Source organism: Cynocephalus volans, chromosome 6 (genome assembly GCF_027409185.1).
Source record: "Cynocephalus volans isolate mCynVol1 chromosome 6, mCynVol1.pri, whole genome shotgun sequence".
NCBI lineage: Eukaryota > Metazoa > Chordata > Mammalia > Dermoptera > Cynocephalidae > Cynocephalus > Cynocephalus volans.
The window spans coordinates 96,676,764-96,691,652 of record NC_084465.1 but is presented as its reverse complement, the minus strand read 5'-3'; the positions used below and the strand labels follow the sequence as shown (position 1 = coordinate 96,691,652).

At 50.4% G+C, this 14,889-nt stretch overlaps 1 protein-coding gene across 4 annotated transcripts in view; it reads right to left on the bottom strand.

The window, feature by feature from the left end:
- Positions 1 to 525: 525 nt before the first annotated feature.
- CRAMP1 (cramped chromatin regulator homolog 1) overlaps positions 526 to 14,889 on the bottom strand; it is a 52,919-nt gene continuing 38,555 nt past the window's right edge. For 2 of the 4 annotated variants that reach the window (XM_063100401.1, XM_063100399.1), the window contains exons 12-21: positions 14,039 to 14,220; positions 13,876 to 13,950; positions 11,762 to 11,843; positions 10,486 to 10,590; positions 10,076 to 10,254; positions 9,292 to 9,360; positions 8,537 to 8,771; positions 7,540 to 7,704; positions 6,210 to 6,355; positions 526 to 4,203 (exon numbers count right to left, since the gene is read on the bottom strand). In XM_063100401.1, coding sequence (XP_062956471.1) covers positions 4,039 to 4,203; positions 6,210 to 6,355; positions 7,540 to 7,704; positions 8,537 to 8,771; positions 9,292 to 9,360; positions 10,076 to 10,254; positions 10,486 to 10,590; positions 11,762 to 11,843; positions 13,876 to 13,950; positions 14,039 to 14,220 — 1,403 coding nt within the window. In that variant the 3' untranslated portion in view covers positions 526 to 4,038. The remainder of the gene's footprint in view (positions 4,204 to 6,209; positions 6,356 to 7,539; positions 7,705 to 8,536; positions 8,772 to 9,291; positions 9,361 to 10,075; positions 10,255 to 10,485; positions 10,591 to 11,761; positions 11,844 to 13,875; positions 13,951 to 14,038; positions 14,221 to 14,889) is intronic. The other 2 variants (XM_063100400.1, XM_063100403.1) reach the window with 2 other exon arrangements.

Genomic DNA, 14,889 nt, shown 5'->3' with positions numbered 1-14,889 from the left:
GCCGCCCGCCCGCGACCATTGGACATCGCCGACGCTCATCACTCCTCCGCAGCCTATCGCGACGCCGGGTCCCGCACCCCCCCGCCTCTTCCCAACCAGGGAGGGGCTTGGAAAGGCCGGCGCCACGCTCGCAGCCGCGTGGTGGAAGCGGACGCCGCTCATGGCGTTGAGCACTAGCATTGGGCGGCAGGCCGGCTGAGGGCGGGCCAAGGAGGAGGTGTCGGTCAGAAAGGGAGTTAGGGCTCCAGGTAGCTTAGGCGACTGCCCAGACCTCGGGCCCCGCCCTGCGCCTGAGCCGCACCTGCCCGCCCCAGCACCCCTAGGGCACACTGTCCTCAAAAACAGGCACAATGACCATCGTTAAATCAAGTATTAGTATGTATTTATGCACATTAAAAACATTTACAAGTTGAACTGGAAATTTAGACATAAGAAGTTTAACAGCTTTTATTATATTAAATAACCAAAACACCTTTTATTCCCCAAATTGGTAAAGAATAAATAATATAATTTACAATATGGTACAAAAAAATAATCAGGAAGGACAGGCATTCTGCTTTATACATACACTGTATATTTATAATCTATAAAACAAATTCACATCTCAAGCCGAAAACCTTTGATGATATGGCTTAATGATTATTAAAGGAAACAGCAATAAGTTCTGCTGCCCCGCCCATCCGCTCTGGAGCGAGTTATGCTGTTAGAGCGCCAAGGGTACAGGTTGCTGCAGCGCTTCCGGGATTCAACTGACTTCATGTGACTCACAAGTTACTGCGAGATAGGAGAACTTTGACAGCTGGGAAAGGTTCTGTGCGTTTTCCTTTTCTGTTCTGTTTTTCAAATTAAATCTTTCCTCTTAGATTTTCTTAAGACAAAGTGCTACATTGCCTCACAAATGCATCTGACAGATCTCAACGCTTAAAGAGAAAACGTAATTGTTTCCCTCCCAACTTGTTCCCGGAGTGTTGTATTCCACTTTTCTTTGCAGACCAGGTTTGGACTCAATGGTGTGATCTAGTTAGATTCTATTAAACTGAAAAGGTCATCCACGAGTAATGAGGCCACAGGCAGAATGACAAAGAATGGGATTCTGCTAAGAACTGATGGGCTGATGAACAAAGAATGGGATTCTGCTAAGAACTGATGGGCTGATGAACTGTCCCCCAAGATCCCCACTCCCTGAGCAAGTATGCTACACCTGCAAGATACAGAAAGGTGAAAAAAAAGTCATGAGCCTCAACTTGCCTCTGCATCCTCTAAAGGATGGAATGCTCACCACGGCATATTCACAGTGAATAACTGAGGCCAAAACACCAACTTCCTTGACATCAGAGATACTTGGTCTCAATCTTTAGAAAGGATGAATCAGCAAAAATATCCCAGACAACATTAGAGGGACTAGGAATTTTTTTCAAGAAACTGATCTCGTCTTAATCACGACATGCTCAGATGCACAGAGGAAGCCACAGGCTCACGCTGAGACCATCACAACTTCTTTTGGAAAGGCAGAGGAAGATGCAGGAAGTGGAGGCTTCTCTGCTTGGATCTTTTGAAAATTTTAGCTTTCAACAGCTGCCTGCTTTTATACATAAGTATTCATTTAGGCTGGGAGAAAATGCATCCATTGGGTTTCTGCTACAAATGACACTATTTCCCCTCGATGTGGCAAGCAGTGCATATACCTGCCTGTTGCTAAAGCAGCAGCAGAATTTTCAGAATCCTGTCAACTTTATTATACAACAGACAGGTCAGTCCACCCTCCTCTGTAACCTACCTACCTACCAGATGAGAAAAGGCCACAGTCAGCTGTTGCCGAATGGACGCTAGGCCAAAGAACCACATGCTTCTGGATAAAGAGCCTACAAAAGTGAGTCTAATCTACAAGGTTCTCCTTTTAGGTGTCACTGAGTAACACAGACTGCTTTGGGGTGTCCCCAATGGACAAGCAACTCATGCCTCTCCCTTCTGGTGCAGCACGTGTTGCTGTCAGGCACTGCCCCAGCATCAGTGCTGCACTGACTCGGCATCGATGGTCCTTGACTATGGGAGCACGAGAAAGTCAGCAGTGCCCAGGCTCAGCCTGGTATCCTAACCTACCACAGACGAGCAAATTAGATGTCCAGAGAGCCACTGACCCTCCTCAGCTTAGTAGGATGCTAATTTCAAGAGGCTGATATATTAGGCACAAAACACAAACTGGTTCAAAGATACTCTGCTTTGAACATCGCTGCCTAAATCTCTCAGTAAAGCAGCACCATGTTCCTTTTTGCATCCCTGCAGAACTTTGGGGCTGTTTTCTTAAGATCCTGTGTCAAGAGCTGAAGGAGGGAAGCCACCTTACAGGAAAAGATCAGAAAAGCTTGAGACAAAGGATGGAAGCTCCTGCCCAGAAGCCCACTGTCCCCTCCATCTCCTCCCACTGGCTCTGAGTACACGACCAGTCTGTAGTCTAGAGTGGCTGAGTGTGCCCATTACCTGCCTTCCCCTTTTTACCTGGTTCCCTTCTTCACTGAGGACAGAGAGAGAAGCCGGTAGAGAGGGCAGGGGTTGGCACAAAAAGCTGCCACCCCTCACAGGAGGGGAAAGATGGGGGGGGCAAGGAAGTGGTATGCGGATGGGTTAGAAAAGCCAAATCAATCCTGGTTACTGGGCTGAGGGAGAAGTGGGAGGTGGGACTGTGGCACAGGCATTACCTGCCTGACACCACAGCATGGCTCCCAGCCACACCTGGACGTAGCTGGAAAGTGATTCGTGTGTTTGCACCTCCAGAGCTGAGATAGCAAAAGAACCCTTGGTGCTCCATTCTGGGGAAAGACTGGATGTTGGACCATCCCCAGGAATGACAACTGGTCACCTAATGGGGGTTGAGGAAGAAACCACCAAAAGGACAAGAGTTTGGTGAGCTCTGACCACATCTGGATGTCTGAACCTTTGCCTCGGTTCCCTGACCTGGAAGAAGAGAAACATTCTGCCTGTGGGCAAAGGTACTTGTGAAGGATTAAGTATGTGCACAGGGGACACCCCATACCACTGCCAGTGAAAGGGAGAAGAGAAGACCTTCCCCGCAAAGACAGATTTGTCTCAGGTGCCAAACAGTAATACCTCCAGCATTGAAGAAGCCTTATCTGTAGTTGTAGTAGTACTTAAGGGTCTTCCCAGAGAAATAACATGAGACCACCTAGAAGAAAACTGCAGATGGACATGGGAAGAAAACCAACCAAACAGGGGACTCTGTTCTTCCTCTCCCATGTTTCCTCATTCTTACAACACAAGAATAACACTTTCAGCCTGCTTAGCAGGATCATACAGGCAGCCCACACAGCCTGCAAAAGACATGGTTCTCTCCCCTTCCTGTTAAGTCGGCCAGGAGAAAACCTCTGGATGGGAAGCACTAAGCAAGGGTCAGTGTTTTTGAGGTGCTGGCACTGCTGACACTGCCCTGGGACCCTTCTGCTGCCCCCTGAAGTATCTGCTGTCTCAGGGTGTGGATACCAAGAGGCAGGAGCCCAGGCCACAGCCACTGTCCTCCCCGTCATCCACATAGAGAATGGCTGCACTGTGGCACAGATTTGGCAAAAGGACAGTGGCAATGTCCCGGAGCCTCCCTGCAAGGAGGGGAGATGGCAACTCCCCAGTACGCAATGACAAGGCCAAGGCATACACACTCCCTTCTCCCACAGAGAAAACCCACGAATGTCTAGCGCAGCCAATGAGGCAGAATGTGGGCTGAAACAGGATTGCTGCAGAGCCTCATGCCGTCTGGCACTGGTGAGGTGCCGCTCCCACACCATGGCAGTTCCTGTCCTCAGCCTGGGACACCACCGCCCTCTGTTCATTGGGAATTGGCTGTGACCAGCTATTCCTGTATGTTGCACACTGTGGGGTGCAGAGGTGCCTCTGTTCAGACTGTCTGTGGGGTCCTGGGCTTGATTTGTTTTCTATAGTTTGAAGAAGGTTTCATCTACCACAGATAAGGACTACCAGCCCGTAAGCCCTCCCATACAGCCTGCAGAGTGCCCCTGCCATGAAGTGTGGTCACTGGGAGAGGTCACCAGTGGGGGGGCCACCTCCACTGTTATCGAATAGAATCTCTCGGCGGCCAGGCTCCGTGATGGATAGCTCTTGGGCCAGGTCATTGAACCGAGATATGTAATCAATGCTGTTTTCATTCATCATGCACACCAGCTGGGAATCCACCACCTGTAGGACAAAGATAAAGGAAGATCAGGTCAGCTGACCTGTCATTTGGACTGGAAGCAAGTGGCCACCACAGTGGGGATGTCAGCAGAAGGTGGTTCTCTACAGAGATGACAATCTCATATCGCCTCTGCTGCTGGTGGCCCAGTACTCTGCAGAGATCTGAACATGCACTCTTTCGCTGAACTTTCATGGAGGCCCTGGCCCATCGGGCAGCTGGGATGAGGGTGGTGGCTTCCCCCCTCCTGAGACTCATGGGGCAGACAGTCAATAAACACAGGCAAATGGTATACAATGGAGTGCAGGGCTGCGGAGCAGCCTGAAGGGAGCAGAAGCAGAGTGAGGGGAGAGTCTGCCATGGGGTGGAGGTCAGAGAAGGGTTCTCCAAGGAGCTGGATCCGAGCAGAAGTTCAGAAGAATGTCACACACACGTGAGGGAAGCATACACCCATGTGAAGAAACAGCAGGTGCAAAGGTCCTGAGGGGGGAACAGGCAACCCAAGAAGGATGGTGGATGTGACGCGGTGAGGGAGGCACAGAGCAGAGGACAAGCACAGTGGGGAGGGTAGTGGGGACTCAGCACTAGGACTCTATCCTGCAGGCAAATTCACTCAGTCTACAGTTCCCACTGTTTATTGTCTGTGGCCTCTGCTGGAGTGGAGCCTTGTGAAGACAGAGCCTTCGTTTTGCTCACTCAGTGCCTGTGGTAGTACCTGGCACACAGTAGGCCCTGGGTAAGTATTTGCTGGTGAACACCATGACATAACGAATGAATGGGAAGCCTCTGGGTAACTCAGCATAGACCTCTGATATGATTTGAACTTTAAACTTGTTTTTCTTGCTCTTCACAGCACAGCTCACTGGCCTGCCTTGTGTGGCAGGCCGCCCCTCTGACCAGGGTTTAAACTGTTTACTGTGGAAGCATCCATCAACCTGTCGCAACCCAGTTCCCCTCTCCTCACACACTCCTCACCCTGTCACTTCTTCCAAATCCCACCCTCAGCTAATTTCATCCACACGTTTCAGATTCTACTTCTAGACAATGCGGGCTACCTCACAACGCTACCATGTTTTTAAGTGCGGAGTTTTTCGTGAAGTCCTTTTGCTGGGGCGGTTATTTCCTCTTTCTGAAGGTAAGTATGTTTAAGTTACTTGCTATGGTCATGATGTTTCACAAGATATCAGCTACGTCTGTTCCACATGGCTCACTTTCATGTGCAATAAGTCACCCAGGCATCTTGTTAAAGATGTAAATTCTGATTTGCAGGCCTTGGGTGGGCCCGAGAGTCTACATTTCTCACTCCAAGGTGTTTCTGCAGCTGGCCTGTAGACCATACATGAACAGTGAGGTCCTGACATGCTGCCTCAGGATGTCTGTGCCCTGCTACTCTCCACAGGAGCCGGGTGCTTACAAGTGTCCATGCAAACATGGGAAGGGAGAGAGACTGGTTTCTTATGGAACATGAGGGCTACAAGGTGTTCTCTGAATAAAGATTCTGTGGTCAAATGGGTTTGGGAAACGCCATACGTGGTGGGAGGGAGATTCATTACATTATTGGTCTACGTTTTTATTTGGCTAAAATTTCCAATCACATCATGGCTTGGATCAGAATTCTCCAAAGTCTGTCCTTAAGTTCACCCTCTAAGCATGCAAGTTTGCACTAGGATACTGAGAAGCTGAGGACTCCATGGGAAACAGCTGTTTTGAACCTTGATCCAGGGTTTCCCTCAAGTATTTGATGACAAAATCCCTGAGGAATACCAGCATCTCCATATCCAGGGATCCAGGTCTGAGAAGCACTGCTCCAGGATAGAGCCCATGTGAGCCGCATTTTAGACTTGAAATCCCCGTTCTCGGGAGAGGTGGGGCCTGGATTGGTATGTGCTGTCTCCTGATGCCTAACTCCTGGCGAGCAGTACTCAAAAACCCACAGGTCTGCAGGAGAGATCTAGCAACCCCCGGCACAGGGCTGGATGGTCAAGTTCAGGTGCAGAGTCAGCACACATACCTCTGCAACATCGGCCAGGGATCTGGACACAAATGAGTCCCGCGAGTTTCCATCCAGCAAGCTGGGGCCAAGCAAGGAGGTACCACTGTTTGTCCCAACAGGAGTTGGCAACATTTTCCGGCTCTTCTCTGGGGAGATGAAACTTGCTGCAGAGAGAAGCCAAGAGGAGAATACCCTGAGACCCAGTCTGGTATGGACAAGTCCAGTGGAAGGGTCCTGGGGCTGAGGTGGTGGCCGGTAAGGCCACAGGCTGCATGAATGCTTGGGAGGGTACTGCTAGGCTGGGGCTGGCTTTCCTCATGGAGTGAGCCTCAGAGCACACATGCATCTCACTTTCCAGGAGCCCCAGCATCCCCGTCTGCTTGCCATCCCCCACCCCACGTTGTATCCCACGTGACCAATCCCTCGCTGATAGGCATTAAGGCTGTTTCCAACTTCTTGTGATTCGTATTTGACTTTGCACATGTCTGTACTGTTATATGTGACAACAGGAAACACTTGCTGGGTGCTGGCCCCTCTGCACCTTCAGACCCTGAGCCCCCAATTGTCTGGGCCACCTGAGAGGCATGGCACTCACAGCCGGGCTGGCCGAGCTCATCATGCATATAACACACCCTTCCCTGGGGTGGTCTGTCACTGTGAACATCTGCACGCCCTGGCTGCTCTCTGACACCTCAAGGGGACAGATCCCAGACAACAGGAGCTCTTCCTGTATAGCAAACAGTGGCCACGCTTCTTTCTCTAACAAACCCTTCCCACCACAATTAGGCCGGGCACCCAGAGAGCCAACAGGTGGTGGGGAGCAGGAGAACACCCCTATGAACTCTCCAGCCTGTAGTCAAGAATAGGCCATAAGACAGCTGAACACCCACTTCAGAATATTTTATTGACTCCAGAAAGAAGGAAACTAAGAGAGCGCAGAGACACCAATCTTTTGTTTCCTGCCAGTGGCGGATTCCCGCTGAAAGCTGGATGAACAAAAAAGGGCACAGGGAACCACATGGGGAAAGGGAATGTTAAACATCTTGATCAAATTGTGGGTTGCCAGGTGCATGTGCTTGTCAAAGCTTAGTGAACTGTACACTGAAATCTGTGCATTTTCCCACATGTAAGTTATATCTAAAAAAACTAACTCAGAGAAAAATTAAACAAAAAAAAACTAAAAAAAACCCCTCCAAAACTAACTTAGAAAAAAATAAACACTTGAGAAACAAACAGGCAAATGGTTCTAGTGGAAGTCTGGCCACAGATTGATGAGATTCCAGTGTCCCCACACGTCAACCCCCTATGGGCCTGGGGCAGGAGGCCTGGCTGCTTCTCAGACACTCACCTAACAAGCTGCTGAGTGAGGAGTCTGTGGAGTCACTGGGGTACCACTGCGGGTCGTGGGTGGGAGAAGTGATCCAGTTTGGCTGGGGGCTGCTGGACGGGGAAGGCAGACTCTTGGAACTGTCACTGCCATTCAGTTTTGCTGGAGAAAGAGGGACCCCTTCACCTGTCAACCAAAATCCTGGTCAAAGACGCCTCATGAGGGTGAATGGTACCCTGCTTCCCCATCCCCCCTCCAAGAAGGCAGCGGGTCGCATGCTATGCGCTGCTGAACCACTGGCGCCCCATACCTGTAGGGCAACACTGATCTACAGAAGACAGCAAACCTTTCAGGGGGCTTCACGAGGCAGGAAGGACACGATGCAGAATGACAGTAATGGAAGCAACCACCACGGACGGAGCGGGCCCAGTGCAGAGAGCTTTAGGACCCCTCTGTGGTGCTTCTGACAGCCCTGGAGGGTGCATGTCATTCCCAGCGCACCACTGAGAATAGAAAGGCCAAACAGTGGGGTGGCCCGCCCCAGGCTAACCAACTGCGGTGAGCTCATGCCTATCTCCAGCCCAGCCTGCATCCCATCAGGAGTGCCACCCTGAGAGCGGGGAGACCTAAGCCTCGGCAGGTACAGTCCACCCACTTCCTCACCTCTGCACACCCATAGGCCGGCTGCCCACATTCATAGTCCACTAGGGAAACGCCCTCCTCTCCCCAGGCTGGAGAAAGGCTGGCAGCCACACTGCTCCCATTTTAGGGTCAAGAGCAATCCTACCGACAATCAGTCTACACACCCCTCATTTGTCTGCCTGGCCCTGCTACAGCCAGGCAGCACCTTGTGGTGTCAGAGAGTTAACACTCAAAAATGACAGCTGAGTTGGAACATTCTCAGAAAGTGTAGCAAATACTCAGAAAGGAGGTGAAGATGCTGCAGCACTCATGGGACAGCCCCTTCCTGAAGGGAGCCTGCCTCCAGCGGGGCAGCGCGAGGCCACCTGCTGCGTACCGTACTGGCCAGAGCTGATGGCAATCTCGATGATGGAGTCGCTGATGTGTGTGGCGGGCTCCCCCTGCGACAGCACGTCCTCGGGTGGGCCAGGCAGGGAGATGTCCAGCAGTGCAGAGACGTTGGGCGGAGAGAGCCGGGTGCTGGAGGTCTCTGTTGAAGGCAGGGGTGTGGAGAGGCCGTTCTGGAGAGGAGCCTTGGGCAGCTCGGACAAGGAGAGAATGGATGCACCCTGCTGGGAGACAAGCACTGTTGAGACACAGCCCATCAAAACCTGTAACAAGCAACAAAAAATCAACCTCAGCCTTAGAGGTGTGAGCACAGCAGTCACCTACCCTTCCACGGGAGGGACACACTTGGGAACTGACTTCTCCTGAGATCACGAGGGCTGGCAGAGTCAGAAAGCCAGGCCAAAGTGGCCTGCACTTGTTCCGACTGCCACCAGCCAGACAGTGGAAGTACACAGGCAAAGAGTGGGTGCTAGGGGTGTTACCAGCTGCTAGCTTCCTCCTCCCTGGCCAAAAAAACTCAGTCCTTCCCTAACTGGGTCTGAATCAGCCAGCCTCACCGAGGGGAGGACAGAGATCTGAGATGGGAGGCAGTACGCCAGTCATTCACTCGTGGCAGCAGGCAAGCAGGTGTGGGAGGACAGAATCACTGAGCATCATGGCAGCACAGGGAACAGAAGCCGGGCCGCTGGCAGGACTAGGTCCAGGGGTGGCTAATTTGCTCATCAGCCCCAAAGCGCACACTACCTGGAAACCATCTGCCACAGGCTCCTGCTCAGGCCTTGAGGGGACGCTGATGAATGGGTTGCTTGTGCCCTACGAGAACACCAGGAAGGCCAGTGAGAGGCTGGCCACAGTGTGGCAGAATGCTGCTCAGCACCCTCCAGGAACTCAGCCCTGGAGAGCTGTTCAGTTGCCCTGGCCTCCCAACAGCCAGACGCACAGTAAGCGGATCACAGTCTAGGCTGGCAATGCTGTAAAGTTGCTTTCGGAGTGTGGGCTCTGCGCTTAAAATGTTTTGTTGATCCAAAGAGTAAATTCAAGTTCTATCGAGAAGCTGACCTCATAGTCTGCAGGCAGGCCTGGGTCCTAGGTTCCTGTCGGGGTCGGCATACCCACCCTCCCTTGGGCAGCTCTTGAGCAGGCTGTGGGCAGCAGAGAGACCATTGCTCACGTAGATGAAGGGAATTCTCAGAGATGCCCAAGCAGGGGGCCCGGGGCTGCTGCTGGCCACTCAGTTACAGTCACTTCTCGGACTGAGCTGCATCTCCATGCTCATCTTAGCTCTGGATCCATGTCACACAGGGCCTGTCCCCCACCTCCTTGCAGTGGATCTGGACCCCCATCCTGCTCTGTGGTGCACAGTGCTCGCTCAGCTACGGCCTCCCCAGGTCAGCAGCTCTCATCCAGCCCATCAGGCCCAACCTTTCCAAAGACAGAGCTGTAGTCCAGCATGACCTCTGCCCTGTAGCCTTGGTTCCCACCCCAGAAGCTGGTGGCAGTTCAGCGAAGCCCTTCTAAATACACTCACCCCCACGGCAGGGATAGGGTCTCCATTCTGGTGGGTTCCAGTGCAGTCCTGACTTGAGACGGCAGCTGTCACCTTGTCTGAAGACAGTGGAGAGACGCCAGACAAGCCCTCAGAATCCAAGACAGGGAGGGGGCTCCCAGGGATGATGCCGGCACTTTTAGCTGCTAAGTCAATAGCACCTGGCAACAGAAACAACATTTTAAATCTCTGCTCTACTGACACCCCATAATATGTTCCAAGAGGGCTGAAGAATAGCTTCTCCCTCACACCTCATTTCAATGCAAAAGCCAATGGCTTTAAAGGATAGGAGGCATTGTGGTTTGAAGAAGAAAACATCCAAAGATCCTGTGACAATAACATTGCTCAGAAACCTTTCACAGTGGCTGTTACTGTGCAGGTTACAGACTTACTGGCCAGGTGACTCGTGGTCTGGGGTGGAAGGACCTTGGGCACAATTGGCCGAGACAGAGCTGCTTTGGACAGAGAAGACTGGATGGGCCGGAAGGAACCTCTCCCTGTGAGGGTGGGGACAAGAGCAGACACGTCAGCCCTACCCGTCCATGCCCCCTTACCACAAGACGGGGCTGCAGGGGTTCTTTTACACCACTGTCAGGATCACAGGAGCTGAGCCAAGCAGGAAACCACTGAATGCTGCAAGCACTTGCTAACTGGAGGAGTCAGAGGTCACAAAGGCTCCCAACTGGAAGAGGAGGTCTGGTATTAGCCATGGTGACACCACCATGCCCCCTCCTCTGCCCCAGGAGCTGATGAAAGGGAGACGTCATCACTGTCGTCTGTGGCAATGGCCCTTTAAGGGTGAAGAGCTGAGCTGCAGGCGACTCTGAGGCAGCTGTAGTGGCAGATCTTGACCAGGACTCTGCCACTGCAATGTGATTTCACCCTGCCAGGCTTTCTACAGCTGAGAAGTAGGCATGAGGGCTGGCAGTTGGCTCAGTTAGCTAGAGCACAGTGTCATAACACTAAAGTCAAGGGTTCTAATCCCCGTACTGGCCAGCCACCAAAAAAGAAAAAAAAAGAAAAGAAAAGAAAAGCAGCCATGAGAAAAAGCAATGGACAGCTGAGTGGGTCTTGCCATAAAAAATGTGACACATGAAAATCAAACTGATAAGATAAATCATAGGGTATGTTTCACCAAAGGACTCTCACTATATAAGATTTACTTCAGGGCTGGCCAGTTAGCTCAGTTGGTTAGAACGTGGTTCTGATAACACCAAGGTCAAGGGTTCAATCCCTGTATTGGCCAGACTTGAAAAAAAAGAAAAAAAAAAAAAGATTTACTTTAAAGAGCCAGGGTCCCACTGAATTTACAGAGTTACGGAAGCATGATTCCTATGCCCTAAGAACACATCTACCCCGTAAAATGCTTGAGAAGACATTAAACATCAAAGGTGGCAACAGATGCTCCACTAAATTGAACCGAGCAAAGTGTGTGAACCACGCTGGCCACCTGAGACATATTCCAAGGACACTCCCTCCACACTCCCTACCACAGAGGGCTGTGCCTCGCCAGCCGCTGCAGCCCGTGCCCAGCGGTAGGGCACAGTTGGTGCCTGCTGGTAGAACAAGCAAAGAGATGCTTGAGATGTCACTCACGGAGCCACGGAAATAACACCTGCCATTCCCACATGTGAGGCCACACTGAGGTGAGGAGAGCCCGGGCCTCACCTGTGACGGAGGAATTAGACAGGACGGAGAAGGAGCAGACGCTGTGGGGCTGGCTCTCAGACGGTCTAGGAAGCAGTGTTCTCTGTGAGGAGAAGTGGCAGACGTCAGCAACGAGGACTCCAGTGCCAGAAACTGGGCCACCAGAAACACCCCAATGACAGGAAGCCGAGTGTTCTAACGTCAGCCACACAAAGATGCCTGGCACAGTTATGTCCTGTGGACCCCAAGCCCCAGACCACTGGGTCCTCCCCAAAACCAACCCAGGGAGTCACAGGTTCCCAAGGGAAAACTGCAGGAATGTCAGGATGATCCACCTTTAATCCAGAATGCTCTTCTAGATTAGGATGGAATGCAACTAGTTATGTAAATCTGTTCATAACCACTGGAGTGGACCATCACGAGACCCCTGACTCTGGGCTGCCTCAAGCAGGGGAACACAGAGGCACTAAAGGGTGCGGGATGCTCCTTCACAGGCTCCTGTATGTGGATGACTAAGTCTCAGTGTGCTCAGGGTGCCTGTGGAATGATGACGACTACTGTCTAAGAAAAAACTACATTAGCCACTAAAACAGTCAGTAGTCAAAATAAAACATTAACAGAAAAAACTTTGTCAAGCCAAGTGTCATGAGGAACTTTAGCCTCCTGGCACACAGCTTCTGTTCTCTGCTAGTGTGTAAAGGACCCAGGGCTCTCCAAGTTGTCTCCTGACCCCTTAGAGTCACACCACGGTGTCAGTACCAGCAGAGCCCGAGAGGAGATGCTGCTGGAGACAGCAGTGGGTACAGTCTATCAACACCACAAGAACTACAGATGTTCTGAGCCAGCTTCGCTCCAAAGGCTAAGAAAGGTCTCAGCAGACCTTTTCTGTGAAGGTCCAGGAAGGAAGTATTTTAGGCTTTAAGGCCACACTCGATCTTGCCATTGTAGTGGGAAAGCAGCCACAGACAGTACGGAAATGAATAACCGTGTCTGTGTGCCAGTAAAACTTTACAGAAATATTAGGTGGAAAAGACCACACGTTGTATGATCCCATTTATAGGAAATGCCCAGAATAGGCAAATCCACAGAGACAGAAAGTGGATTAGTGGTTGCCAGAGACAGGCAGGAGAGGCAACCTAAGTTCATAGGTGCAGCATTTCTTTTTGGGGTGATGAAAATGTTCTGGAATTAGATGGTGGTGATGGTTGTGCAACCCTGTAAATATACTTAAAACCCACCAACTTATACACTTTAAATGGGTAAACTTCATGGTATGTGAATTATACGTGAACAAAGCTGTTTTAAATAAAAACAACAGGCAGTCCAGATGTGGCCCACGGGCCATAGCTTGTGAGCCTGGACGAAGCTCGTGCCTAGCCAGGGAGTGTCCCCGTGTCCTGTGCACAGGATGAGATACAGCAACATTAAATGACCTAAGCTGCGTTAGGGCGAACAAAGACATCTAAGATTCAGAACACTTCTTCCTAAGACCTTCCATGTGATGTCATTTCCAAATAAACTAATCTCAATAGAAAATGAGATTTCTAAGAGTTTAACAAAAGAAACCTGTGAATTAATGCAAAAAATACACATTCATAAATTTCTAAGGCCACAGTTATTTCAGACTTCCAGCTCACTTCCTTTATCTTTTCACATCAAAATGGCAATGCCTGCCTTCTTGTGTGCCTCTGAGTCCCTACATTTCCTCTTGGACTGCATGTGGCATGTACAGGTCCTCCCAACACTCATTATATAAGCTCATGGGAGGTCTGGCCTCTGGCGGACCCACATGCCTTGCCAACTGCTTCCGCTGACTTAAATATTTACAGATGTTCTGATAGTTCTTAAATATATCCCAATCTGGGATATTTTTGAAACTTGACTTCCCAGGACTTTCTGGCATTTTTGCAAGCAGTTTTCAATGTTGCTCAAAGACTAGCTGTACTTTCAGGTACCCTTAAGTTCCCTGTTATTACTTTTATTTATCCTATTCATAAGAAGGAAGGAAGGGTAAGAGATTCCCCCCATTTTACACCATGAAAACTTGAGACATGGAAGAAAACCAGTGTGTCCTGGTTAGCCCTGCCAGGGGGAGCCGGGGAAACACATGCAGATTTTTAATGAGGGTTCCTGACCTGGACCACCAATGGCTTCCGCAGGTGCCGGTTCCGTAATTTCCTGGGCTTTGGCAAGAAGAAATCTGACTGCATCTGTAAAGGAAATAGCATCCGACCCCTGAGGATGTATTCACAAACAGGGAGTTACGTGGCATGCGGGGCTGCGTGGCCTGGCACTTACACTGATGGAGCTCAGATGCTGGCGGAAAGTCAGTTCTGCCTCCTTACTAGGAGAGAAGAGCTTGCCGTGTCGGCTGTTAGGTGGCAAAGTTGTTGGGACAGCGAAAAGGCCACCATCTGAGTCACTGCTTCCTGTGCTGGAGGGACCAGCCACCAAGAGGGGTCTTGGAGGGTTTCTCAAACCTGGAAAAGGAGAACGGAGAATCAACATAGGACACTCACTCCACGGTGAATGGAGTTCTATCAGGAAGAAAGCCAGAAAGAAGTTCTCTTGACAACCCATTCAGTTGACTTGAAAGAATTTCCTATCTCAGTCCCATAAAAATACTGCTTTCGCGTCTTTCTCACTGAAATTCTTTTCCCACTGTGAGCTGACCATAACTCTCCTGGACAGGATAAAAGCAATTCACCACTCTGTTCAATCCTCAGAGGGAAGAGCAGATTCACCATTAGAGACTTTTCAGAGCTAGAAGAGCCTTCAAGAGCATCTAGCATAGACCGGGAAGTCAGCACATTTTCTCCGTAAAGGGCCAGATAATTGGTGTCGGCTTTGTAAACTACATTGTCTCTGGGCAACTCAGCTCTGCATTCCAACACCAAAGCAGCCACTGATAACATTCAAACAAAAGAGCGTGGCTGTGTGTCAATAAAACTTTATTTACAAAAAGCAGGCAATGGGCCAGATGTGGGCTGCAGACTGGTTTGCTGATCCCTGGCCTAAATCTCTAATTTTACTTTTGTAATGCGTATGTAGATTAAAACATCACATTGTACCCTATAAACATACACAATTATTATTTGTCAATTTAAAACAAATTAATTTTTTAAATCTCTAGTTTTATAGAATCAGAC